This window comes from Syngnathus acus, chromosome 15 (assembly GCF_901709675.1).
Source record: "Syngnathus acus chromosome 15, fSynAcu1.2, whole genome shotgun sequence".
Taxonomy (NCBI): Eukaryota; Metazoa; Chordata; class Actinopteri; order Syngnathiformes; family Syngnathidae; genus Syngnathus; species Syngnathus acus.
In genome coordinates, this window is record NC_051100.1 from 12062284 (window position 1) to 12089830 (window position 27547).

General features: G+C 43.9%; 2 protein-coding genes and 1 long non-coding RNA gene across 10 annotated transcripts in view; 2 read left to right on the forward strand and 1 right to left on the reverse strand.

Moving 5' to 3' along the window:
• itsn1 (intersectin 1 (SH3 domain protein)) overlaps window positions 1-20029 on the forward strand; it is a 36486-nt gene extending 16457 nt beyond the window's left edge. For all 8 annotated transcript variants that reach the window (XM_037272056.1, XM_037272060.1, XM_037272057.1 and 5 more), the window contains 16 exons: window positions 117-311; window positions 4815-4936; window positions 6082-6188; window positions 6274-6375; window positions 6453-6534; window positions 16081-16179; window positions 16258-16341; window positions 16417-16500; window positions 16668-16799; window positions 16876-16956; window positions 17157-17278; window positions 17443-17525; window positions 17608-17691; window positions 17772-17836; window positions 18086-18194; window positions 18778-20029. In XM_037272056.1, the coding sequence (XP_037127951.1) occupies window positions 117-311; window positions 4815-4936; window positions 6082-6188; window positions 6274-6375; window positions 6453-6534; window positions 16081-16179; window positions 16258-16341; window positions 16417-16500; window positions 16668-16799; window positions 16876-16956; window positions 17157-17278; window positions 17443-17525; window positions 17608-17691; window positions 17772-17836; window positions 18086-18194; window positions 18778-18926 (1700 nt within the window). In that variant the 3' untranslated portion in view covers window positions 18927-20029. The remainder of the gene's footprint in view (window positions 1-116; window positions 312-4814; window positions 4937-6081; window positions 6189-6273; window positions 6376-6452; window positions 6535-16080; window positions 16180-16257; window positions 16342-16416; window positions 16501-16667; window positions 16800-16875; window positions 16957-17156; window positions 17279-17442; window positions 17526-17607; window positions 17692-17771; window positions 17837-18085; window positions 18195-18777) is intronic.
• Window positions 3671-13245, reverse strand: LOC119134973. The gene is made up of 3 exons (XR_005100450.1): window positions 13133-13245; window positions 9044-9057; window positions 3671-3683 (listed from the first exon to the last, which is right to left on the reverse strand). It is a non-coding gene; the product is annotated as an uncharacterized LOC119134973 (long non-coding RNA).
• Window positions 20030-21298: 1269 nt separating the features above from the next.
• On the forward strand, window positions 21299-27496 carry LOC119134929 (pyridoxal kinase-like). The gene is made up of 11 exons (XM_037272187.1): window positions 21299-21637; window positions 22938-22992; window positions 24196-24300; window positions 24376-24459; window positions 24622-24656; window positions 24731-24816; window positions 25171-25216; window positions 25296-25407; window positions 25482-25618; window positions 25914-25980; window positions 26579-27496. Exons 1-11 carry the CDS (start codon window positions 21557-21559, stop codon window positions 26692-26694), a joined length of 924 nt encoding a protein of 307 aa, XP_037128082.1. The 5' UTR covers window positions 21299-21556; the 3' UTR covers window positions 26695-27496.
• The last annotated feature ends 51 nt before the right edge of the window (window positions 27497-27547 follow it).

The following is a 27547-nucleotide window of genomic DNA, read 5'->3' on the forward strand; positions in this document are numbered from 1 at the left end:
TTGCAAATCTATTTTTAAACTAGGCAATTCCAAGAATACTCTTTTCTGAAACGATTCGATAGCTTCAGTCCTGCGTCCGACTTGCTTCTGTTTTGCACTTTTGGTGTTTGCGGAAGCCGTGTGCCAGGTGATCGGCATGTACGACTACGTGGCGCAGAACGATGACGAGCTGGCCTTCCAGAAGGGTCAGGTGATCACCGTGCTCAACAAGGACGACTGCGACTGGTGGAAAGGCGAGCTGAACGGCCATGAGGGCCTTTTTCCCAGCAACTACGTCAAGCTCACCACCGACACCGACCCCAGCACACAGTGTGAGTACGCATGCATGCACTAAATATATAACGACTCCAAACTTCCTCGCCCTCTGACACATGCACACATTCACACGCATACACACACGCCAGATTGTAGTGTGGCGATGCTCTCTCTCTCTCTCTCTCTCTCTCTCTCTCTCTCTCTCTCTCTCTCTCTCTCTCTCTCTCTCTCTCTCTCTCTCTCTCTCTCTCTCTCTCTCTCTCTCTCTCTCTCTCTCTCTCTCTCATGTCTCTTTCTGTGTGTCTTTCTCTGTGTCTATCTGTCTCTGTCCATCTCTCTGTGTCCTTTGCCCTCCATCTCCGTCAGCCTTTTTGCCTTTATGGCCTCTATGGTGATGTCCCTGTTCAGTCACACCACCTCTGGATAGTCTTTGTGTGTGTGTTCACGCGTCTTTCTGTCAGTGTTATTAGGTGTTTCCTATTTTCCTGCATTTGCCCATACCCCACCACTCTCCCAACCCATTCTCCTGCATGGTCCATCATAGACAAAAAGATTCCAGAGTGAACACGAGGCCTTCATACACACATGTTATTTTTTACATGTGCGTCATTACAAATATACTTTAGTGTGTGAGTAGTCTTGCCATAGTTTTGGAAATAGAAATTGTTGCCATCATAAAGTCTTTATTAGATCTTAAGGCAAGCAGTGGACAATTTTAATTCACCAATTATTTATTACACCAAGCAGTTAAATGTAGCAGTAAAACTCATTTACTACCAATCATTTTTATTGCATTTACAATGAAACACAACCAAATATCCATTGACCTATGTGAATAAAAAAAAAAGGTTTTATGGGAAAGACAATGAATGCAACAAATACTTGTGCGGGGTGGCCCGCTTTTGATGTTCGACTTGTGTACTGTCGCCGTCGCCGCACGCTCCACCCGCCTAGCACCCAGTTTGTTGTTGTTGTTTTTGTTGATGTTGTTGTTGTCGTCCTTTCTCTAGGATCATATCATTCCCCAGAACCCCCCTCTCCTCAAAGCCCTCAAAGAGACCCACTAGGCCACGCCCACTAGACCACTCAACCAATGGGACAGCAACGAGCGGTCACATGACCCGGAAATGGCGACGCTCCATCACCAATAGAAGCCACACACAGAGAGGCAGGCAGACAGACAGACAGACAGACAAACTGACTGAGTGACCGTATCGTTAAGCGTCTGCCTGTTGGCGCGTCTCCGCTCGCCTCGCCTCACCTCACCATCTTGTGTCTAGCGAGAGGTGAGGCGAGGCAAGAGGTAGATTGGACTGGTTGACATGTTTGACTGGGACTCCATTCACATTCACATGCACGCATGCACATGCACGCCTCAGTCGTAGCGCGGTGGAGAAGTGGATAGTGGGTCGTTTTGTGGCTTTACGGGAGATTGTGCCATTTTAGAAGCAGCTCAGCTCATCCCTGTCTGGAAGTAGGAGAGCCACACTGAACAAAAAGACAGACAATGATAGGAAAGTTTTATTTTCGTTTCAATTTTATCTTTTTGGGGAAGAATGAAATAGGAAAAATATATTTTTTAATTGGAGGGTGTTTTAAAGTTATACTTTATCAAATCGTTAAAATGACAAGTCTTTCTTGAAAAAGTTACATATTTTCAGTAATATTTATATATTTTTTTCTAAGAATTAGACTTAATTCTCATACTATTCGGGCTTTTAGACAAATTCAATGTTTTTTAATCTACAAAATGGGCCTCCGTTGACAAAATTACAATTTAGCTCTCAAAAAATGTCTCCCCCAAAATACAATGAAAATTTTAAAATGTCATACTATCATGGCTTCTTTTAAACAAAAAACGACAATTTAAGTCTAATTTTTTCAGTGTGGTCCTAATCTTCCTTTGTACATCCACGCTTTGCTTCTTTTTTTATTACTTCTACCCTCAGTAGCTTCCTTCACCTGTCAGTCCCCCCCCCCCCCCTCCCCCTCCCTGACTAACCCGACCCCTCCCCACAGCTTCACAGAAAGACCCACTATCTGCTGGAGGATGCGTTCCAATGTGGAACGTTACAGCCAAAGACTCGTCCAGACTCCTCCTCTTCTCTTTGCGTTCTCGCTCACACACACACACACATATACACACACACACGGTACAGAGTTTTGGGATTGTATCTACACATTTTATTGATTTACCCACAGCCGTTTTTTTTAAACAACTTATTGATGTATTGACTTTATGTTCTGTTTACGTCTTTAATATGGGCTCGTCTGTTGCTATAACGATCACATGGTTCGACCTGCAACTGCACAAGGCATGCACTTCTAGTACTCGTGAGTCATTCCAGCCAAGAGTTTGTTTCTTCTTGCTTCATCGAAACCAGATCAACAATTGTTTGACATGTTGTGTGTGCTGTAGAGCAGTGCTTTGTCAAAGCACTAGGGGTGTAAATCGCGGGTTTTGTCACGATACGATATCATATCGATACAAAGAACCGCGATACGATATTTGCCCATATCTTAAAGCCTGCTGTGATTCATTCACGATACATCACGATATAGTGCTCTACGATCGATATAGAACAATATCCTGATTTATAACAATTCATACGCAAAATCAACAAGGTACTGCAAACTCTTTATTTAGGAAATTACAAGAGTATTGTAGTATACAAAGTGCTTATTTTAACACTGAACTTGATCAAATTCCTATATTTTTTCTCATATAAGTAAGTAAAGAAAAATGAATATTCTTTCTTTTTTTGTAATACCATTAACTTTAAAGTGCATTACAGAACTATTTAATTACAAAACAAAAATAAGTTCTTTATAGTTCTTTATAATGAATGAAGCCCAAAGGGGAGCGAATTTCCTCGTCTTCTTGGACACTAGCCATAGCACCAGCCCAGGAGCCGCGCAGTTGTCGGCTCCCCTTTCACGTGCCTGCTCTGCTCACAACACAACACGCAGCGCACTGCTCCCGGAAAGAGGAAGCAAGCAACAATGAACTGGATTTCAAAATAAAGTCGCGTCTAACGTCCGAGGTCAGAAACGGGCGATATAGATCGATGTTTACGTTTAGCATCGATGCCAACAAATCGTAGAGCATTATATCGATTAATCGATGTGTATCGATGAATCGTTACACCCCTACAAAGCACGTTTTATTTCAACAAGAAAAATCTCACGGCACACCACGAAACATGTCACAAAAACACATTTACCCAAATAATAATGATCTTATACTCAGAAATGTGTGCCTTTTTTGTTGAAACACAAACAAAAGGTCGCATTCTTTACCTCAGCAGCACAAAATGAGCACATGGCCTTCACTTAAATTGTTTTTTTATCGCTTGCCATAGCAAATTAGCCTTTCTTCTGGATTTTACAAACTGTATTCACATTTGAGCCACACACATTTAATCGCTCTATTCAATTTAATCCTAGAAATTTTCACAATCACCAAACCTTTTAAGACTAAGACCCATTAAATCATTTGCGTTCTTAACAGATCACAAACTAAAATTCACCATGTGAAAGCGCTTAATAAATAAAGATGTTATATTGTATGTGTCGCCATAACATGAACATATACTTGACATAAACTAACAATCAGCTCAGTGGCCTAGTGGTAGAGTGTCCGCCCTGAGACTGGAAGGTTGTGGGTTCAAACCCCGGCCGGGTCATACCAAAGACTATAAAAATGGGACCCATTGCCTCCCTGCTTGGCACTCAGCATTAAGGGTTGGAATTGGGGGGTTAGATCACCAACTGATTCCCGAGCGCGGCACCGCTGCTGCTCACTGCTCCCCTCTCCCCCAGGGGATGGATTAAAATCACACGGGGATGGGTTAAATGCAGAGGACAAATTTCACCACACCCAGGTGTGTGTGTGACGATCATTGGGACTTTAATCTTTAATCAAGAACGCCCGTGACATGAGAAACAACCGCTGCTACTCGGGCAACAAGACGCCCCCCTTAACTTTTTTTCCCATAGCAAGAGACGAGCCCTGTAATAGTTGCCATATATTTGGATGTTGTTGACAGTATTGTGATTTTTAATGTTTGCCCTCACAAATGGAATTAGCTGGTTTATTAACTTTTTTTTTTTTTTTTTTTAAATATCCAAGAAGCAATCGAGTTCGAACGAAGCCGCCGGCATCCCACATGGGCTTGAGTTATTTGAATGTGTCTGACTTTACTCACGGGCTGACCTTTGATGAACTCTGATGAGCCAAATGCAAACGCACTGCACTACTTGCGCTCGGTGCAGTGGGGAAAATATGGTGGGCGCCAGCGAGCTTTTTGCGCAGATTTCAAGGAAGGCGTGTACAGAATGAATGTAAGTGCGGCGCAATTGACTCCTGCGTTGTGCAAGGTGCTGAATCTGACTGCATCACAATGATTAAATGCTCTGAGACACGCACATGCTCCTTATTCTAACACCCGCACAATTTCTCAAACAGAAAAAAATGTGACATCAGGTATGTATCTCATTCTCATTTTTGGTTAATTAACACCGCGAATGTTGGTTGATGTGCAGTTTTTTGTTTTCAGGGTGCGCCGACCTGCATCTGCTGGACATGCTGAGTCCCATGGAGAGGAAACGTCAAGGCTACATCCACGAGCTCATCGTCACGGAGGAGAATTACGTCAACGACCTGCAGCTCGTCACTGAGGTAGGGGTGGGGGACTTTTCAACATAACTCCATTTTCTTCTTGACTAGTGTTGATTTTATGCAGACTGTCTCCATGAGAATTATTTAGAAGGGCCTTTATATTTATGTGGTCCTTTGGTGATCAGCAGGGAGCAGCAGATCTTTTGTGTTCACCTGGACGACATTTCTGTTTTTAACTAAACTTAAGAAATATCGTATGTATTTAGTGCTACTTTGGCTTACTTCTGAGTACTTTTAGATATGAGCACTATCCTGCAATATGTTTTATCAAAATAATTTTGTTAAATGCACTTGATGCTGCCAACAAACTTAATCAGTCATCATTTTTCAGAATTACTTCAAAGTTTGCTGTCTAACTAAACATGAGTCTATTGGCCAGACAGTATAGACAAGCTAACAGATCTCACATACTCGAACAAAGTATCATAGCATGTTACTCAAAGGCATGTATTCTTTATCCTGTGCCCAAAACAAAAAATCTAATCATTTTCCCATCCATCCATCCATCCATCCATCCATCCATCCATCCATCCATCCATCCATCCATCCATTTTCTATACCGCTTGTCCCCACGGGGGTCGCGGGCGTGCTGGAGCCTATCCCAGCAGTCATCAGGCAGTAGGCGGGGGACACTCTGAACCGGTTGCCAGCCAATCGCAGGGCACACAGACGAACAACCATTCACACTCACACCTAGGGACAATTTGGAATGCTCAATCGGCCTACCAAGCATGTTTTTGGGATGTGGGAGGAAACCGGAGTGCCTGGAGAAAACCCACGGGCACGGGGAGAACATGCAAATTCCACACAGGGAGGGCCGGAGGTGGAATTAAACCCGCACCCTCCTAACTGTGAGGCGGATGTGCTAACCAATTGCACCAACAAGCTGCCCTCATTTGTCCATATAACGCCAAAATATTTTGTGTGTGCGTGCGTGTGTGCGCGCGCGCGCGCGTGTGTGTGTGTGTGTGTGTGTGTGTGTGTGTGTGTGTGTGTGTGTGTGTGTGTGTGTGTGTGTGTGTGTGTGTGTGTGTGTGTGTGTGTGTGTGTGTGTGTGTGTGTGTGTGTGTGTGTGTGTGTGTGTGTGTGTGTGTGTGTGTGTGTGTGTGTGTGTGTGTGTGTGTGTGTGTGTGTGTGTGTGTTAGATCTTTCACAAGCCTCTGCTGGAGTGTGAGCTGCTGAGTGAGAAGGAGGTGGCCATGATCTTTGTCAATTGGAAGGAGCTCATCATGTGCAACATCAAGCTGCTCAAGTAAGCACACATTGTCATCGTCCTCATGTACTGTGAGCTGTGCCTTTGTGAAAATACCATCCTAAGAAGCGACAACCGCCTGCAGAGCGCTGCGGGTGAGGAAGAAGATGTCGGGCGATCGCATGCCTGTCAAGATGATCGGCGACATCCTCACCAATCAGCTGCCACACATGCAGCCGTATATCAGGTAGGTGGTCACATGCACGCATGCACAGTGTCGAAGGTCACGTGATCCTTTCCTTACGCCCAATGGTGATTGCGCAGGTTCTGCTCGTGTCAGCTGAACGGAGCCACGCTGATTCAGCAGAAAACCGACGACAATCCCGAAATCAAAGATTTCCTCAAGGTAATCAATTCGCTTCAAAGTCAAAAAGTAAAAGTCAAAGTCTGCTTTATTGTCAATTTCTTCACATGCCAAGACACACAAAGAGATCGAAATAACGTTCCCACTATCCCACGGTGACAAGACATAGTACACAATATACATACAAGTAAACAACACAAAAAAAATAAAAACAAGAAGGCACAAACAATGAATAAATAAGAGTGATGAATAAATAATAAATAAACAAATAACACAATAAATAAGAGGAGCAAAAATGGAGCAAGTGTGCATACAGCAGACAGTCAGAATATAGCGCAAAAGTACAGGACGCTACGCAGAAGGGGGGAGAGAGTTCAGGATCCTAACAGCCCGGAGAATGAAGCTGCCGGTGAATCTGGTGGTGCGGGAGCGCAGGCTCCTGTACCTCTTCCCAGAGGGCAGAAGATCGAACAAAGAGTGAGCGGGGTGACTCACATCACTCACAATTGTGGTCGCCTTGCGGGTGAGATGGGAGGTGTAAATGTCCTTCAGGGAGGGGAGTGAAGCACCAATAATCTTACCAGCCATGTTCACTATGCGCTGCAGGGCCTTCATGTTGTATTCAGTGCAGCTACCACCCCAGACAGCGATACAACTGGAGAGGACGCTCTCAATGGTGCCTCGTCGTTATTCCACAGATCTACTATATAACTATATGGTAGCGTTAACAAAGTTCAAGGAAAGACGTGGGTTTGGTAAACGGCTCTTTATTTAACAAAACAAACTTCCAGGCGTGTGGCGGCGTGAACTTCCAGCCACGGAAGTGGAAGAGAGATCCATAGAATAGGACCGGGTGTCAGGTTTAAATCGCTGACTGAACAACTATTAAGAGAAGAGCATCAGCAAACAAACCACAAGTGAGACAGAATATCAAGTCTTTTCTCGCGAGGAGTGCAGTACAGATAGTTTACAACAATCTCACAACACTAAATATCTGTGTACACTCCCGCTCTTTTTATTTGGATTTGCCCTACCCACAATTGTGAGGCAAAAGCCCCTAAAGGAAGGGGGGGGAGCACGTGGGCTTTGCCTCGTAAGCAAAATAATAAGAACGTGAGAAAAAGGAGTTTGAGTTGAGAAGAGAAAGTCCTTGAGCTCTAGCAAGGGAGGTTTTACGACCTTGAGTAGGATGAGACAAGCTAGGTTATTAATTACTGGATACGCACAAACATAATCTAACGATCAAGATAGCTTGGAAAACCCAGACTTTGATGGTCACTTGTAGGTTCATCTGAAGTGCAAGACAGCAATGAGGCATGTTGTCTAACAAAGCGGTCTTTGTTAAGAAGGAACTGTCTCGGTAGATGTCTTCTTTTTGCTGAGTTATCAGCTGCGTCCTGTCTGACCTCTCTCCTGGCCCAGCCGTACCTTTTCTCTTCTGTGGTACATCATAAAAACAGCAAGGCCAAACAGCAAGCATATATTGCAGTAATATTGCGGTAAAGCATTGATTAGAGAACGCATGATAACATATATATACATTTTTCTAACAATTCCCCCCTGAGTATCATAAGTTCTCAGAGACCATCTTATCACCGAAAACCGGCCACTTCAAAAAGATTTTCAGCCGTAGGATCACAAGTATGAGCACAAATAAGTTTACACCAAGAAAGGATAAACGTTGCGATACTATCATTCGGAAACACCCAGATCTGGGAAGAAGTCTGTAGACCCAAGTGCAAAAATTCCATCATCATCATCGTTATCATCAACATGCTGGCGTTCAGACATTAGAGGCATACCCCGGCCATCTTGTCTTCCATGGGCGATATTGCTGTAGTGATGAGACGATTAAACAGAGCACGGAGACATGGAATACAACAACAACCACACAAGGTGAGTATAGCAGTAATTGAGGACACAAGGGCTTTATACTTCCCAAAAGCAGTCATCCACTTGTTGTGCTCTTTCATCCTCGTTTTGAGGGATTGCAAGCTTGCAATCGCCTTCGTCAGGCTCCCATCAGGGGCGGTGTCATTCTGGATGAAGGTGCAGCATTGTTCCCTGAACATTGCGTAGACCCTTCCTTTCTCAGACAACAACATAACAAGAGCATTGCGGTTCTGGATTGACATTAGGGAAGGCGTGGCTAGCTGTTCGTGCACTGCCTCAAGTCCCGCTTGTGTCCTTTGCCCAATTTCTGCATGTTGCAATGGTTGTAATGTATCATGTCGACGTTCTTGTTCATCGTACACCACCAGCAAATGGAAGACTCCCATCCTGCTACAATTTGGTCAATTAATTCTTATTAATCAGGAACTCCTCTGGGGACTCTGATTGCATCAATTTCAGTCAGATCATTGTCGCCTCTCAAATTTAAAGACATTTTGTTTGTTTGTTTTTCCAGCTTTTTCCCAGATCTTGGCATGTTGATACATATACAATTTAGCTTGACTACATTCTCTGAAAGCAATGGCTTCTTTTTTCTTTTTTCAATGGATATTACTATATAGAATGCTCTGTCACACATTTCACAATCAGTAGATGTGACAGATTTCACACAATCTTTGGTCAATGGCAACGATACAACATAAAGAATCGGTTGCAAATCCATACATATGACATATTCAATTTTTGCTTCTTGTCTTTACAGCTTGTTTTGCCATTAGCAATCAATTGTTTCGTTTTTCAGTAACTCTTATAGTTACCTGAAACAAAATATCCACATTAATTTTAGATATAATCATCCCATTCTTTAACATCTACAGTGGTTGTTGACAAAGTACACATATAAACATCATATTTTCATTGCAGTCCAGATCCGACACAGCAGATCATCCTGCAAAGGTCAAATTGATCTTTTAAACAACATTGTTTCCTTTTTCTTTTTTATTTCTACCAAATTTTAATCATCCTTAGTTTCCCACTTGGTTCCAAAACATGGTAATCTATATTGTCGCCCAAACAATTTTATACGGGGTTAAACCCACAGTAATTGTAATATTTATGAACAGTTTGACCGGGTCTAAACATTTTGTCCATGATCTTCCAGTTTTTTCCATGCACATTTTCACACTTTATGTCCTGTCATGAGAATTAATTTCTGAAATCTCATATCTCGGCATTATTTCTTTACATAACGTTTTTTGCCACTGTTAAGGCATTCAGTGTTTTTGTTGAAGCCAATTCAAACCATTTTGAGAATGCATCTATTATGACCAGGCATTATAACCCTGTGGATTGTGATTAGCACATGTTAAACTCTACAAAAATTTAGTTTTATAAATGTTTTGAATATGAATCAATTCATATGTTGTATAAAGCTGACTGAACTGCCCCATTATCCCCCCTCTTGAGCCATGCGACACACAACCATGGCTCAACATCGCTGCCCACTTGTATAGGTTTTTTGTAGGATAGGTCAGTCTTCTGGTCATTTATAGATACCATTCCCCACTCTGGCCCCCTTTTCGTCCATAATCGAATTTCAGCCTATGGACTTTGTCGCTGCACATCTCTAAAAACGTTTCAGTAATTTAATCTGCTTCTTGTGTGTACAAAATTTGAAGCGTCTTTTGCACTACAGCTATGCGGTTCCGTCCGCAAGCTTGTTACCTCTTGGCACCTTATCAGTCTCATGTGTGCCCTGCACACGTGCATATAGCTATTTTTCGTGGCAATTGGACTGCTTCCACAACTAGCGTAGTTGTAGTTTCTTGTAGTTTTTTGCAGTTTCTTTTCAATCATTCTCTCATCGTTTATCACAAGAATCTTAGCAATTTGAATGAAAATCAAAATGTATGTTTTATTTTACTCAATTGTATGATTTAGAGCATCCATATGTAGTAAAGTGTTGTATTACTACATATGATTTCATCTTCATTTAATTTGACACACCTTTCAAAATGCTTCTCAGTGTCCCAGTGCACACATGCTTTGCGTGTGTAACTGGTTGTCTCAACCCGTGTTCCACATCCTAATCTTTTCTCCCTCAAGGTGTCAAACCAATCAAGATAAAAAGATAAAAACCAACAAAATAACCGCCAGTAAATTAATATAATAGTCAATTGTTGTTGTTTCTTAACTTTAACTAACTCAATCACTCTCTTATTCTGAAATGTAAAAACTTGTGTAGTCTTGACACAACCAATCGACTATTTCTTCCAAATTTAGTTTTGAAATGTTGTTATTTAATAATTTTGCTTCATCCAATTCCAGAAAGCAAGTTCTTTCCATCTCTCAAATTTTGTTTCATCAGGGCTAGGCATTAATGCATTGTGGACCAGTTTCTGCCCACAAAAAATTGCTCGCCTTTCTTTTCTTCTTATTTTCACAAAATTGCTTTTGTTTTGCGGTGCAAATCAGATAGACTACAGTCTAGCAAATTCTTTTGTGCACCTACATTAGCCAATTTTAACACATAACACTGACAGCACACAGACAACACAAAAACAGCAGCCACAGCTCACAAACAATACCAACAAACAACGCTGCGCCAACATCATCCTCTGTTTTGACGTTTTTGGTTATACTTTTTTCTCATCAGTGTCTATTATCCTTCATGCAAATATTGTCACATCTTCCTTAAGCATCACCCTGTTACAAATATTCAAACATACTCTGAGAAACTCACACTTTCCCTGCTTCGCCCGCAGCCATAGCACCCCTCGTGCGAGGGGGGGGCGCAGCATCAATGTTGATTGGTCACAGGCTGGCCATTTCCTGCAACAACCATGATGCCGGCCCACCGCCCACACGAGCATAGCAAAGGCCAAGCGCACAGCCCCGCCCCGCGACTACGCGCGAACGCAGGCACGCTTATCAGTCTCACCTTCTCAAAGGGCAGGCCAACTTTGCTGTTGCCCCCTTCATCATGTTCACATTCGACATCTTTCACTGTCTTCTACACAACATTTGCTGTCTCTTATTCTCATCCTATCAAACCACCGTTCTAGTCACTTTCTGCCACACACGTCTTATTTTCTCTACTTCAACACACTGCTCATCTTAGTTTCTCCAACCAACTTAAACACATCATCGTCTACTTCTCAATTTCCCTATTATCGCTCAACAGCCTCCTGAACATTCTCCATTACTGATTTCTTCCATAGGACCCACATCGCACTCACACTCATACACACAACATTCATGAGGATCCTCTGCGCGCACACGCACACACACCAACACAAAAGGATGACGCACAACATATGTATAAGACCACATAGATCCCACTAAGAACAACTTTTTGCTCGTCTTACTTGTCAGATTTATTCTTTATTTTACTTTTAGAAGCTACTTGTAATTCTTTTCCATTTATTTAGCCAATTTTAACTTCAGTGTTTCTTTATCTTACTTTATCCTTTTAACACAAATATCTCCTGTATATTTAAGCTAATTTCTCTTTAATTTTGGCAGCCAGGTTCCCACTTCATTACATGGAAACCTGATTTGATTTGGTTTTGGCCTAGCCATAACTGTCTTTGTTAATTTGTGCAGTCACGTGCCATGTGACCGTTTTCTCCGCAATTCCAGCATTCTATTGGAGGTTGCACAACTCCTCTTCCTCGGCCTCTAAAGCCTCCTCTGTTAGACATTGCTCGCCCTCTCTGGCCTTTCTGTCCTCTGCCTGCATTTTGGTAAAAAGTGTCACTATCCTGGTCTACCAGAAAAGTGTCTTTTGTAGCTTTCATTCGTTTTCGTTTTTGTTTGTCTATTACTACTTTTTCCGCATGGAGGGCATGATTTATGTATTCCTCCAAAGTTCCGGTGTTCATGCCTATATAATGTTTGATCACCCAGCCTTGTATTGCTGGTCTGGACCCTGCGTGGATGGCATTTTTTAATTGCTGTTGATAAGCACCTTGAGGCGCATTATCTTCCACCAGTCCACTGTGTGTTTTAAACACTTTTGTCATTCGCACTCGATACTCATCAAAGGTTTCATTATCATTTTGCTTTGTTCTCCCTATTTCTGTATAATTTGCTCTGATTTCCTTTGACCAATCCATTTCTAGCGGGCTTTTCTGCCTAGTGGCTCTGTCCATCAACCCATAAGGAGGAGGTGATTTCTCAATTTTGTGTGTGTCATGTATTTGCGGATACAACTTCGCTATGATCTTTAGTTTTGAATTTGTAGCATGTGTTTTCTCTTCCCGCTCTTGTACTTCTTCTAGTTCTCCCTCAAATTTATATTTTTTAACCCATTTATCGAAATCTTTTTTTTAAGTCGGTCGGGATCCTGCCTTTCAATTATTTTCCAATCTTTGCATTTTAGTTCATGTCGGGGTAGGGACTTTCGCTTACTATTTAAGTTTCCCATGGTTTATTTTTCTAAATTTTGGAGTTGGTGGTTTGAATGGCACCTACAGTGTCCTAAAACCAACTTTATTCACAGGACAGTGGTTAAAAGTTCGATGTGTGGTAAGTCTCCTTTCACCTCCCTGAAGGGAGCGGAGAGTTCTTGCCTCTGCCCCCACACAAAGCCACTGTTTACAATCCTGTGTGCTTATATAGAGGAGCGCTCAAATGAGATCACTCTCAGTCAAACCGTACACAAACACAAACACACCACGCGCGTTTTTTTTTTTTTAGGAATAACAGAGGAGTCCGCCCCTCCCACTGCGGAATTTAACTAACGTACAAGTTAGGGGGCTCCACAACGCCCCCGCGGAATTTAACTGCTCCTATTGCACTTGATAGGGTCTAGAATTCTCAAGGTCTTTAAGTGACGTCTTGTCACTGCTCGTTTTAAGTGACCTCGTCACCGCTCATTCATTAGGTGACCTCTTGTCACCGCTCAACCATTTCTTTTTAGTAGAATTAATATTCCTACTCACGGTCTGCTGATTCTCCTCCTCGGATAGCCTCGTCAACCCTCCCGGTGTCCAGCCGGACTGATCGAGACAGTCCCGTCAAAGGGCTTTTGTTTACCTCGGCCGAGGATTTTCGCCTGTGTCGAAGAGTCCGCTGGAACCGTTCAAGGTGTGTCGAGGTCCCGGAACGAGCCCCCAATTTCTGTCAGGTTTAAATCGCTGACTGAACAACTATTAAGAGAAGAGCATCAGCAAACAAACCACAAGTGAGACAGAATATCAAGTCTTTTCTCGCGAGGAGTGCAGTACAGATAGTTTACAACAATCTCACAACACTAAATATCTGTGTACACTCCCGCTCTTTTTATTTGGATTTGCCCTACCCACAATTGTGAGGCAAAAGCCCCTAAAGGAAGGGGGGGGAGCACGTGGGCTTTGCCTCGTAAGCAAAATAATAAGAACGTGAGAAAAAGGAGTTTGAGTTGAGAAGAGAAAGTCCTTGAGCTCTAGCAAGGGAGGTTTTACGACCTTGAGTAGGATGAGACAAGCTAGGTTATTAATTACTGGATACGCACAAACATAATCTAACGATCAAGATAGCTTGGAAAACCCAGACTTTGATGGTCACTTGTAGGTTCATCTGAAGTGCAAGACAGCAATGAGGCATGTTGTCTAACAAAGCGGTCTTTGTTAAGAAGGAACTGTCTCGGTAGATGTCTTCTTTTTGCTGAGTTATCAGCTGCGTCCTGTCTGACCTCTCTCCTGGCCCAGCCGTACCTTTTCTCTTCTGTGGTACATCATAAAAACAGCAAGGCCAAACAGCAAGCATATATTGCAGTAATATTGCGGTAAAGCATTGATTAGAGAACGCATGATAACATATATATACATTTTTCTAACACCGGGCGTGCGTAAAAGCCATGACCGAGCCCTATCCACCGTCCTCGTACAGCCACCCGGCCGAGCGCCGGCCCCAGACTTCCATCCATGGAGGTGAAAGAGAGCTCCATAGAATAGGACGGGGCGTGCGTAAAAGCCATAATAGTTTTTCAAACCTTCTGTGTCACTCCAAATCCTTAAATCCTTCAAACTCTTCGTCCGCCATGTCACTTAGAAACAAAGCTGCTAATGATGCCGGTAGTACGTGGGGTCCTTCGCCATCCCGTGATCAATCTTTGTCCTTTATGTAAACAACCGCCACGCCGCGTCGCGCTGCTGACGTCACTTGAAATTCAAATTACAGTAATCCCTTGCTACATCGTGGTTCGTTTATCGCGGTTTCACTTTTTTTTTTTTTTTTTTTGGAAAATATTTGAAAAAAAAACACATAAGTCGCTCCTTATTATAAGTCGCCCCCCCACCCAAACTATGAAAAAAACCGCGACTTATAGTCCGAAAATTACGGTATATCCATATAGGTGAGTGTGTGGAGAGTGGAATAATTGAATAAAAAAAAATAAAAAAATTAAATTGTATTTCTTTTTTTTAATTAAAGTGACAGTTTTCTAGAAAGGTTTTAGACAGTGTAAGGAATAAACTATTGAACGTGATTGTGGTTGAAATCCAAAAGAATCAACATGACTTTGTTTACAATTTTAGACTACAGTGATCCCTCGCTACGTCGCGTTTCGTTTATCACGGCTTCACTAGATCGCGGATTTTTTTTCCAAATTAAAAAAAACCATTTAAAAGTCAAAATAAAACTTCTAAATTGAGGAAACGTGTCTAACCTTTAGGACAATGTAGTATTGCTCCAAATGCTCGTTTACATTCCTTTAGAAGACCGTTTTCACGTGTTAGCACGATCGCGAACTAGCATCTTTCCGCTAACTCGTTAGCCTGCCCAGTACTTCTTGTGGGTGACCGTACTTCGCGGATTTCACTTATCGCGGTGTTTTTTGGAACCAATTATCCGCGATAAACGAGGGATTACTGTAGTTCTATAAATATTGCGAAAATAAGAATAAAGTCACGTTTAAAGACACTGCTGTTCTGGCAGCAGCTGAGTGGTGATCACAGTCAAGGCGTCATGACTTGACTGTGTATTTCATGTTGGTGATAATGAACAATGCAGCTTCTCCGGTTGAGCTACATGCTGGGATTTTCGTCAGTTCGCAAACGCACCACGCCTGTCAGAGTGTCACTGTTATCAAAAGCACACAGCAGCAAACTGAATATGTGCCGATGAGGCATAATCAGACCAACACAACATGAAATCTCATGATTCTCCGATTAGCCACGCATGCGTGATTAGCAAGTGGCTGAGCAGGCCTTGCGCTAACTGACCAGTGGTTTGGCGATTCTGTTAACAATGCACTCTGTAATTAATATTGGACAATTTCCCACTTCACAGCTGAATATCTCTCACGGCACACCAGTGTACCGCGTGCACAGTGGTTGGGAAACATTCATTCATCTTCATTCATATTCATCATTTTGGCTAATGATGTACTTTTTTTATTGATTTCCAGTGCGCACACAAAAACTGACTTTTTATTTGATTTTCTTTTAAACTTCTTCACAATTATGACATACTCGCAAAGAGTATAACTTGATTCCAGAAAAAAATGACTATTCGTGTGTGTTTTACCCTTTTTTTTTTCATTGAAAAATACCACTTTTTGTAGAAATCAAAATAACTGTAGTTTGACATCTTACTCACGAAAATTGTATGGAACTTCAGTATTTTTCCATTTTTTTTGTAAACCAGTAGGTTGCAACACTGATGGGTGAGAAGCATTGATGATTTTGCATTTTGTTTGTTCACGTGCGTCAGAGGTTAGCCATGGACCCCCGCTGCAAGGGGATGCCGCTCTCCAGCTTCCTGCTCAAGCCCATGCAGAGAGTCACTCGCTACCCGCTCATCATTAAGAACGTACGCTTGACACACGCACGCACCTGCATGCACACACCCAGAGTGATGTCTCTCCGGTTTTCTGCTCTTTGCAAGCAGATCTTGGAAAACACTCCTGAGTCACATCCGGACCACAGTCACCTGAAAGCTGCTCTGGAGAAGGCGGAGGAGTTGTGCTCGCAGGTGCTTTCTCATGGCTTCAATTGTATAGTCAAAAGCCCCAAATACAAAACTGAGCTTTTTTGTGGTGGTGTGTAGGTGAACGAGGGCGTGAGGGAGAAGGAGAACTCTGATCGTCTGGAGTGGATCCAAACGCACGTTCAGTGTGAAGGCCTGTCTGAGGTACTTTTCCGCATTTTCACCTTCATCTTATAAATTGAAGAAAGCCAAAGTTGGCCTCCTACAAATGTACCCAAAGAAAGTCAAAGCGGTGGAAACGCATATGAGTGAAGTTTGAAAATAGACGACGTGACGTGAGTGACGTAAAGTTCTGTGGCACAATGTTGCAGCAACTGGTCTTCAACTCTGTGACCAACTGTTTGGGTCCCCGCAAGTTCCTTCACAGCGGCAAACTTTTCAAAGCCAAAAGCAGCAAAGAGCTCTACGGCTTCCTCTTCAACGACTTCCTGCTGCTGACGCAGGTGACGCGCACATCCGTCCCTGTCGCATCCCGAGTCTCCTCTTCTGTCTGAACGGCCCTTGTCGTCCGCGCCGCAGGTCACCAAGCCTCTGGGTTCATCCGGATCCGACAAAGTCTTCTCGGCCAAAACACACCTGCAGTACCGCATGTACAAGACGGTCAGAACTCACGCAACACAAATACGCTCACTCATAGTCAGAGTCACTCGTGGTCGTGAAATCTTGAATCCATCGTCGATACCGCTTGCTCTTATAAAAACGACGTCATGATAAACCTTTTTCTCCCATAGAAAAACAAAATGACCACCTTTTGAAACAATGACATTGAATGTTATAACCAGAAGGTGACATGTGTGCAGCCCATCTTCCTCAACGAGGTTCTGGTGAAATTGCCGACGGACCCGTCGGGGGACGAGCCCCTCTTCCACATCTCGCACATCGACAGAGTTTACACCCTCAGGGCCGAGAGCATCAATGAGCGGTGAGCCGAAACAGAACTTTGCGTGTCAGCAACTTGGGGTTTGAGCAAGCAGCCTCGTGTGTGTGTGTGTGTGTGTGTGTGTGTGTGTGTGTGTGTGTGTGTGTGTGTGTGTGTGTGTGTGTGTGTGTGTGTGTGTGTGTGTGTGTGTGTGCGCGTGCGCGCAGGACGGCGTGGGTCCAGAAAATCAAGGCGGCCTCCGAACTCTTCATTGAAACCGAGAAGAAGAAGCGAGAAAAGGCCTATCTAGGTATGGCTTTGATAACTCTTTGAATGTCGTAACCCGCTGGTGCTGGCTGCTCACGTTGTGCGCCACGCTGCGCCGGCCGCAGTGCGTTCCCAGAGGGCAACAGGCATCGGCAGGCTGATGGTCAACATCGTGGAGGGAATCGAACTCAAGCCGTGTCGCTCGCACGGTAACAACTACAAGAAGGCATTTGGCCAGAAAGGAGTGTGGGCGCCGGGATGTGCTCTTTGACCTTTGTTTGTGCGGCAGGTAAAAGCAACCCTTACTGTGAGGTCACCATGGGCTCGCAGTGCCACATCACCAAAACTCTGCAGGTAAAGGCAACTGTGTTGCTTATTGATTTATTTGACGGGCCCCAATAGGCAGCGTGACAATAAATATTATACTATATAAATATAGTATGTAAATATATCAATGTATCTAGTATGAAATGTTTCAGTTGTGTATTGAATTATTTTAAAAAATCTAGGATTTGAATGAAACTTAGCTCTTTTTAGATGTTAAAATGATTTACTTCTACTTGCATTATTTATTTGCTATGCGAGTTGTGTTTTTGGTGGCAGGACACGCTGAATCCCAAGTGGAACTCCAACTGCCAGTTTTTCATCAAGGACTTGGAGCAGGACGTCCTGTGCGTTACCGTGTTTGAACGGGACCAGTTCTCACCCGACGGTTGGTACTCCAGATATTTATTTCATATCTGACGGATGTTGCTGTCCCATGTAAAAGCAACCATGTGTTAAAGCAGCAGCGGAAGGTTCACAATTACAGGGATGCCGACGCTAATTTCTGTTAGCCCATCTATGTCATTACCTGTATGTTACCATTAAGCTGAACATCTGCAGACTAAATCATATGGTTTGGTTAAAATTTTGGTATTTGAATCTCTTTGGTTTTAGTGTCACTTTTAGATTCAACTTCAACTGTCAAATAATTACAATATAAAGAAATCTACATACCCTTGTTCAAATGATAGTTTTTGTGATACAAAAAATAGACCGGGATAAAATATTTTATTATTTTTCCATCATATACAATTCAATGGAGGGGGGGGGGCTGAAATGTAATTTTGAATGTGACTCTGAAGTCAGCACACATCTACACCACCACTTTAAGTACATCTGGTTAACCCAAATTAAGTCAATGTGTTTTCTGGGCTTTTCCAGACATTTTTGTTTCTACACTTTATAGCACAAGCCACCGTCCACAGAGAGTTCACTGTGTCTCCTGCTCTCCTTTTATTTCCCCCCTTCAGACTTCCTGGGCCGGACCGAGATAAGATTGGCCGAGATCAAGAAGGACCAGGGCTCCAAGGGACCAATCACCAAGCGATTACTGCTGCATGAGGTTCCCACAGGCGAGATAGTGGTCAGATTGGACCTTCAACTATTCGAGGAGCCCTGAAAACCTGCACCGGGATCCTTTCTATCAGGAACAACTAGACACAACTGGACCTGGCTTGAAGATGGAAGAGAGACTTTCTTATTCTTGTTATTTATTGACTGACCAGAAGAAGTTGAATCATCATCTGGTAAGTTGGACCACGAGGCAGCTCGCTTACAAAACTTCACGTTCATCAAACAACGCAATTTTGATGGGCAGAACTCAAGTGAAAGCCACAATGTGAGGCAACGTTTTTTTGTGCGCTGTTTTTGACTTCCGATTTAGCTGTACATCATCCCCTCCCCCCCAGATACTCACTCCAGTGACAATCTGTGCGTATGTATGAGAAATTTACAGACTTAACAGAAGATATTAACAGCGCTAATCAGTTAGCAGCAGTAGAAGCCGAGTGTTGAGGATAACCGATTTATCATTTCTTTTGTACCCATGTGGATAGTTAACTGTTTTTCCCCTCTCACTTTGTACCAATGAAAATTATGAATTTACGTTTTCCTTTTTTTGGTCACTCATAAGGATATGAGCTTGTTTTTTTTTTTTCTTCTATGAGGCAGATTACCTTTGTCTTAATTTTACTGTAAAGGGTATTTAGTTGAATTTGTTTCTCCATTATTTTTTGGGAATTATGATGAATATTCAGTTTTTCCATTCAGTGACACATTCGACCTCTCTCCTCTTTAGGTTGTTACGCACACACGCACACATACATACGCACAAAGTGGGCTGAAGTTATTTATCTCAAAGAGGAACGCTGTGTACCATGTTTCCCCAACACTGTAAACAACCGACGGTTACCTTAGCGACCAGCCACTGTCCAAACAGCTGTGGGTGGTGTATCTTCACAATGAGAAAAATGTCTTAAGCCTGTATTTTCCTCCTGAGACCCCCTTGTACCCTCTCACACTGTACTAAAAGTAAGCTAATGACCCCTTCATACTGTCTGCCTTCCCGGCTACTATAGAAATACTACTGAGAAAACTGAAGAGTTAATATATGACCGCTGGACGATAGAAGACGGACGTCGCGCTACTGTAGATGAATATGTGTGTACTTTGTTGTCTTTTCAGTGTTAATAAAGTTCAAAATAAACTTCAGTTGGACCAACATGTCAATCGTTTGCATTGTAATGCAAGCCACATGCTGACACTACTTGCATCAGAATTTCTATTTTTCTTACCCACGAGAAAAAATTACTTTCAAGTAGATGAAATGTTAGCCCATGATGCTCATTAACTTGGTTTCACTTTTTAACCTATGAAAGTAATTGCACTTGAGAATAATTAATGTGCTTGTGTTTTCATTTTAAAAAAACATTTTACCCATAACAACAAATGATTCCCTTTTATTTCATTTATTTTTTAGGTTTCTGTTAGTAACCTTCATTATTCCTTTTTCAGAGTTTGAATTTGATTATTTACAATCATGTGTCTGATATTCAACTGTCATGTTTTAAAACGCTTCCCTTGTTGAACAAGAGAATGTGCAATTTGTGCGTTTATATATGGACTTACAAGCAGGCAATTTCTCTCGTACAACAGCAGGGGGAGTTAGAGACATCTGCTGGACTCGTTAGTCTTCTAATCACGACTCTGCGGCATTGCTGTGCTATATTTGTCATTTATATGCAGCCCCCTCCAATCCTCTACTGCGGCTTGTTTATGTGCGAGTTGCCAAATCCCCTTCAGTCACGACTCCTTCACAATCGCCATGTAGTCCCGTTATTTGATCCCGGCTTACTTTCAACCATCATTTATCAAAATGAAAATATACAAATATTAAAATTCTAACAGATGTCACGTCAGTTCAATAATTCGGTGTGGTTTTAGGCGAAAATGCATTCATGTCCACAGTTGTCGAATGACCAAGTTGTTCATGAATGTCCCTGTACTGATGGCGTCATTGGGTTTTAGGGAGCCACACATTTTGCCTGTCCAAAACACTACAGTTTCTGCCTTTTAACTAATGTAAACACGACAAGACAAGGATGTCTGCAAATTTTGTCACACCGAAACACGATAGTTCAGAGTTGCTGTCTTTCAGCTGTGCTTTAGAAAGGTTACCTAACCACACGCCACCTTTGACGACAGCACCTTTGCTAGTTTTGTGACACGAACATACAGGTTATTAAGAAGTAATTGTTGCCGTCTTTTGTCTTTAAGAATAAACATACTCTCCCGTCCACGCAAATATGTGCTAATCTTTTGAAGTTTTGCGCTGCGAAAACGTCTTCGTCTACGTTTTATATCCCGGTAATTCAGGTAATAGCGAAGCAAACAGCGCCACCAAAAGCATTGACATACGAACTGTTTAATTTATAGTAATTTCAAGTGGCTGCGCGTGAGAGAGGATATTTCACGAACGGACTATGTCAGCTGTTAACTTTTATAAACGGTTAAAGAAATAATAAATCCCCGCGAGAACGGGGGCTCAATCGCCATACGCCCACCCGCGCCCAGGCTCGCCGTCGTCATACGTGCGCGTGACACACCTCCGGTTAGCCATGAGGCTAACATTAAGCTAAATATCCGGGAGGCGACTAGGCGCGCGCCGGGCTGTCTTTTCGGTGTTGTTATGTGGTGAAGCTAGCATCCGCCTGTGTCTGTCCTCCTTGGCTGACCACCGGGAGCCGCGCCATGGAGTGCCGCGTCTTGTCCATCCAGAGCCACGTCGTGCGGGGTTATGTGGGCAACAAGAGCGCCTCTTTCCCGCTGCAGGTAGAAACCAAGCGAGTCACAAGCTCCCCTTCGCATCCATGATGTGACGAGAGGGGACCTTGACTGACATTTCTTGTGTGATGCTCTTTTTGTGTGTGTGTGTGTGTTGCTTTTATACCTCCCTTTTAAAATGCTACCCTATTCATTGCACGTCATGATGAAAAGAACGATAATCGAAGTTTATTATGGTTGCCCACAAACGAGTCGTGACGTGCCTGGTCGCGAGGTTTTTCTTTTTTTTTTAAATCAATGTCCGTTTTGAGTTTGTCATCCTGGGAAGCCTCCAAAATGATGTTTTATCTCCCACCTGGCAATCACTCACGACTCATCATCACCTTTTCTTCATGTTGTCATTGAGGCAAAGACTGACATTGAAACCGACATCAGTGTCCTGACTTAACCAGTGTCTTGCAGTCCATCACGAGAAATATCGCACTGCCTCTCTCTCTCTCTCTCTCTCTCTCTCTCTCTCTCTCTCTCTCTCTCTCTCTCTCTCTCTCTCTCTCTCTCTCTTTTTTTTTCTCTTTCTCTTTCTCTCTCTTTCTCTCTCTCTCTACTCACTCGCTCTTAACAGTAGATGACTTGTGTGTCTTGTTTGTGTTTACATTGGTCCCATATAGTTAGAAACCTGTTAAGGTCAAACATTCCATTACGGGTCCCATATAGTTAGTGGAACCTGTTAAGGTCAAACAATCCATTACGGGACACAGTTGATGTACAAACTGCTCAAAGAGTGGAGGATGTTATATTGAGAGCTAATCAAGTGCTTTACGCTAATTTGAAGGCATTTTTGGACTGCAAAAACTATCCCCGAAAAAGGCGAATTTCAAAGCATAGAGCTACTTTGCGCCCACCGTGTACATGTCGGCATTCTCCACGGCATGTCCTGAATGTGTGTGTGGTTTTCCCTCCTGAATCGTTGGTGTGCAGTGCCATGCATGCTTGTCGATGCATGATTGTCACAATACTCGACGTGAATTTGCAATCTTCCCGCATTCGTCAACGAGCGGTCATCGACCTGCCAGTGCTGCTCAAAGAGGTCACGTAGGGTTTTTTCTGAAAACGTTATTGGCACTGATGTAATATTGACTCATTGTGGGCGTTTCACCTTCTCCAAATTTGAATATTATCTTGAAAATTAAAACAAATCCTCTTTGTGTGTGTGTGTGTGTGTGTGTGTGTGTGTGTGTGTGTGTGTGTGTGTGTGTGTGTGTGTGTGTGTGTGTGTGTGTGTGTGTGTGTGTGCGTGTGCGTGTGCGTGTGCGTGTGCGTGCGCGTGCGCGTGCGCGTCTCCTCGCAGGTTTTGGGCTTTGAGGTGGACTCCATCAACTCTGTGCAGTTCTCCAACCACACCGGTAAGAAGAATGGCGTTTTCAACCTTTTTTGCTGCGTGTGGGGGTCGCCTGCTCGGATAGTTGGCAGAGATTGTAAACATCAGCCGGTTGTTGTTGTTGATGAGCTTTGTTCCCTGTTTGAATGAATGTTGATCTTGCTGTCGGCAGACAAGGAGACAAAAGGCATTTTCATTCTTTCACACTACTCGACTGCTTGCAGTTGTAAGGGCCAGCGCGTCAGACCCATGGCAATGAAAACACACCGAAGCGGCTCTGTTGGAGAACCCGTACTGGCCTGTGAGAGGCAGTACGGTGCCTCACTACATCCAGACTGCTGAAACGGTCCAGAGGGAATAGTGATTAGTCACAAGAGAAGAAATACAAGAAGCTGGGCACCACCAACTTCAGCAAGCTTCCCCATTGGCTGCCGTGGCCACGTGTTGAGGCCCGATTCGACTGGCTGCCGGAGTCGCCACCGTAAACAGTGAATAGCTTTAACTTTTACAATTGCAAAGGGTACTGGCTCAGGAACGTCTTGAGTGACGTCCGAAAATGAATTTGACAAAAGCGTGCTCTTTTGGGGTGGATTTGAAATTCGTACTTGTCATTAATAATGATAAGTATCCTTCAGCTCAGACTTGAGAGGAGGTAAAAAAAAGCGGGAGGACACGGAGGATGACGTTGTCAACTGCCACTGTAGCAAGTGATGATATCATCTCAGACGCACACACACACGTGCAGGCACGGCGTTCCCGCTGCTCACGTCCCTTCTCAGCCCCTCTGGCTTTCTCTTGCCGTGTTGCTTGGCAACCAGAACCCCCCCTCCTCCCCAACACGTGACTCGCTTGTGACTCACCTGGAGCTGCAACACCAGCCTGCAGCAGACACGCACACACACAAAAAAACGGAACTATTTCAAGTCACACATTTATCTCCTTGTCCGTTTCATTGTCTCCGTGCGTGCGTGTATCTGTGTGTGTGGTTGTCCCTGTTTGTGTGTGTCTCTGTCTGTCAGTGTGTTTCCCTTTGTATGTAGGTTCTTTTGTGTGTGTTTTGCTTCGTGCGTGTGTGTCAATCTGTCCTTGAATGCGTTTGCTCAATCATCTCCGTGCGTGCACATTAAATGTGAAAAAAAAAATTGGTCCTGTTGCCATCTACCAGTCAATCAATGAATGTGACTCCAGTGCAGTGCGTGCGACTCATGAGCTCCTCCTCCTTGGTCAGGTTACTCGCACTGGAAGGGCCAAGTGCTGACGGCTGACGAGCTGCACGTTCTCTACGAAGGCATCAAGCTCAACAACGTGCACCAGTATGACTATGTTCTGACAGGTGCGCGCGTGCCGAGCGGCCGCCGACGAGCATGTTAGTTTGCCGCCTGTACAGATTGTGCGTGTGTGTGTTCAGGCTACACTAGGGACACATCCTTCCTGGAGATGGTGGTGGATATTGTTCAGGAGCTGAAGAGAGCCAATCCAAACTTGGTGTATGGTGAGTAGTCACTTTTGAGATCAGGAACGCTCAAAACTTTGATACCTCAAAACCTTTTTAAAGTTCCGAGCTGAACTGTGCTTAGTGATTCTTGCCCATGGCACTCGAGGGAGCCCACAATTGAGTGATTCAAATTGAGCGCACGTATGTTTGTGGTTGCAGTGTGCGACCCGGTGCTGGGTGACCACGGCTCCATGGTGGGTTGCCGCTGCTGCGTTTGTCTGAGTCTTAGGCATTTGTCTTCATCTTATGGCTATCAATGTCTTGACAGTACGTTCCTCAGAATCTCTACCCGGTGTACAAGAACAAGGTGGTTCCTGTTGCGGACATCATCACGCCTAACCAGTTTGAGGCTGAGTAAGTTGCGCTGCGTTTCGCTCATTCTTGTAGCCGTCATGATTTTCCGTGATCGCTCCAACAATGTCTGCATTCGTTTTGGAAGAGAGAAAACAACATTCGTCAACGTACAATTTGCATTTGGTTTGTCTGCAACGAATGACACTTGAAAGATGCCTGCTAGTTGTCACCTGGCGCTCCAAAGTGTGCCACCCGACGTTTGAGCTTGCAGAAGCCCGTGTGAAACATCAACAGTGAAGTGTTATCTTTAGAAATGTCCCCATATGGTAAAAAAAATAAAAAGTAAAATACGGCAGAACAACAGGTTCCATCATACCCTGGCACTAATTTTATGTTTTTCCTCCTAATTTTTAGACTGTTGACAGGGAAGAACATCAGCACGGAGAAAGATGCTGTGGAGGTGAGCGGAAACCTCCATGCATGACAAATGTTCTGTACTTTTGGACAAGACACTTAGGAAGTGTCTGTTTGGTGCGCAGGTGATGGACCTGCTGCACACCATGGGCCCGGACACGGTGGTCATCACCTCGTCGGATCTACCTGCCAGACTGGGCGATCGCTTCCTGGTGTCGCTGGGTAGCCAGCGTCACGGTAGGTGCCACTTCACCTCCATTGGTCGATTGATTGATCGAGGAGACAAACATAAATCCTGGCTTTGCGTTTAGTTCGTCCCGACGGCAGCAGAACCACGCAGAGGGTCAGAATAGAAGTTCCCAAAGTGGACGCCGTCTTTGTCGGCACGGGCGACTTGTTTGCCGCCATGCTGCTGGCGTGGACGCACCACTACCCAAATGACCTCAAGGTACCTACGCCTCCTCTCGTGCGGACCAACTGATTGGGACACGGCTCTTAACCAATTAATTCACCAACCAGTGGTTGGATGAGGTCCCTCAGAGATAGGAGAAGCGGCAGTAGAACAGGCCAAAATCCCGATGATTGCGATGAGTACTCGCTGTGGTGTCACCAATTGCAAGTGTGTGGAAAGTCCTCCCAGAACAGTGGAACAACTGATGGCTGTCAACTCCACGTTCCTTCATTTCTCACTCTGCCAAGGTCTCACAATACTTTTCTTCTCTGTCCACTCTTGTGACCATCAGACGGCATGTGAGAAAACGTTTTCGGTGATGCATCACGTCATCCAGAGGACCATCTCGTACGCTCACGGTAAGAAAAAAAACTATGCCGGAAGACTGTGTACACTCACGGCTGTTTGTGTTTTTTTAACCAGACAGTCCGTCCGTGAAAATCACCGTATAATTGAGGACAATTGTAAAACAACAAAAAGAGTCATAAAAAAATAATAGTTTTGTAATGGTCCCAAAATTCCCGCTACTGAAGTCAGTGGGATTCTTTCCTGCAGTAGCTCAGCCATCCATTTTCTATACCGCTTGTCCCCACGGGGGTCGTGGGCGTGCTGGAGCCTATCCCAGCAGTCATCAGGCAGTAGGCGGGGGACACCATGAGCACTCACAACTAGGGACAATTTGGAGTGCTCAATCGGTCTACCAAGCATGTTTTTGGGATGTGGGAGGAAACCGGAGTGGCCGGAGGAAACCCACGTGGGCACGGGGAGAACATGCAAACTCCACACAGGGAGGGCCGAAGGTGGATTCGAACCTACACCCTCCTAACTGTGAGACGGACGTGCTAACCAGTGCTCCACCATGCCGCCGTTGCTGTAGCTCAGATTCTTATTTTTTTATATTTTATTTCTGTATCTTCTTCAAAGTCTTTATTGTCTTCTCCGTCTTTCTCTCCTCAGAACTAGCAGGTCCCGGTCGGAGGCCCAGTCCGCCCCAACTGGAGCTGCGGATGGTCCAGAGCAAGGCCGACATCGAAGACCCCGCCATCGTGACGGAGGCCACCGTCATATCGTAACGACCGCCAGCCTCCATAACGCATTTCATAACGCCCTCGGAGCCTTTGTAGTCTCCTCAGCGTCAGCGCTCCCGACAAGCCGTTAGCCTCCGCGCTGAGCTGCAGATAGACAGCAAGGGCGGCTCGTCACAAACGGCCCCAACTTGTGTATCTGCGGCTCCACTTCCACGCATCTTTTAGCAGTAACATATTGGTGAGCAACCCCCCAGAAAATACGACCAGAAAAAAAGAAAAAAAAACAACGCACAATGTATATAGTTGATGTCTCGTTGTTGTGCTCAAACTGTATTGGAGCATCTGTGTGACAACGCAACTGTCTGGTTGACCTTGGTGTGCTACTCAACTACACGTCACTCGACTTATCAAATACATTGGCACTTTTACTCTAGTACTTGAATAGTTTAAGTTACTTAGCTCCATTTTAAGGGGTACACATATTGGTTTTTAACATCTGGAGTGATATTTTAGAAAGGGAGGAAGTGTGTCTTCACTTCTCTTATTGCGTGCCGTCCACTAATGGTGAGTCTCCTCCCCTGAAACCAGATGTCTGTGGTAGTAGTGACCAAGACTGACTGGGATGAAGCAACAATCATAAATAGTCAACAAGTTGACCATTGCTCTTTGAGAAAATAACATTTGGAAAAATCTCTCTCCACACACCATTAGATAATCACCCCAAATTCACTTTCGAAGACATCTGATAATCAGGCCTTAGCTGACTTTGAAAAGCACTGAAATTGGGTCCGATTTTCGGTGCGTACATACCCCAACTAGCCAACATTGACAAAAGCAGAGAACATGGTAGGTCTTATCTTGTTATTTCTAAAATGCTGATGAAAATCAATCATGTCGT

Excerpts from the sequence above, each read along its gene's own strand:
- LOC119134929 (XM_037272187.1), top strand. The coding sequence starts at position 21,557 with ATGGAGTGCCGCGTCTTGTCCATCCAGAGCCACGTCGTGCGGGGTTAT. Across the intron at positions 24,817-25,170 it reads CCTAACCAGTTTGAGGCTGA|ACTGTTGACAGGGAAGAACA; the intron begins GTAAGTTGCGCT and ends CCTAATTTTTAG. Across the intron at positions 25,217-25,295 it reads CGGAGAAAGATGCTGTGGAG|GTGATGGACCTGCTGCACAC; the intron begins GTGAGCGGAAAC and ends TTTGGTGCGCAG.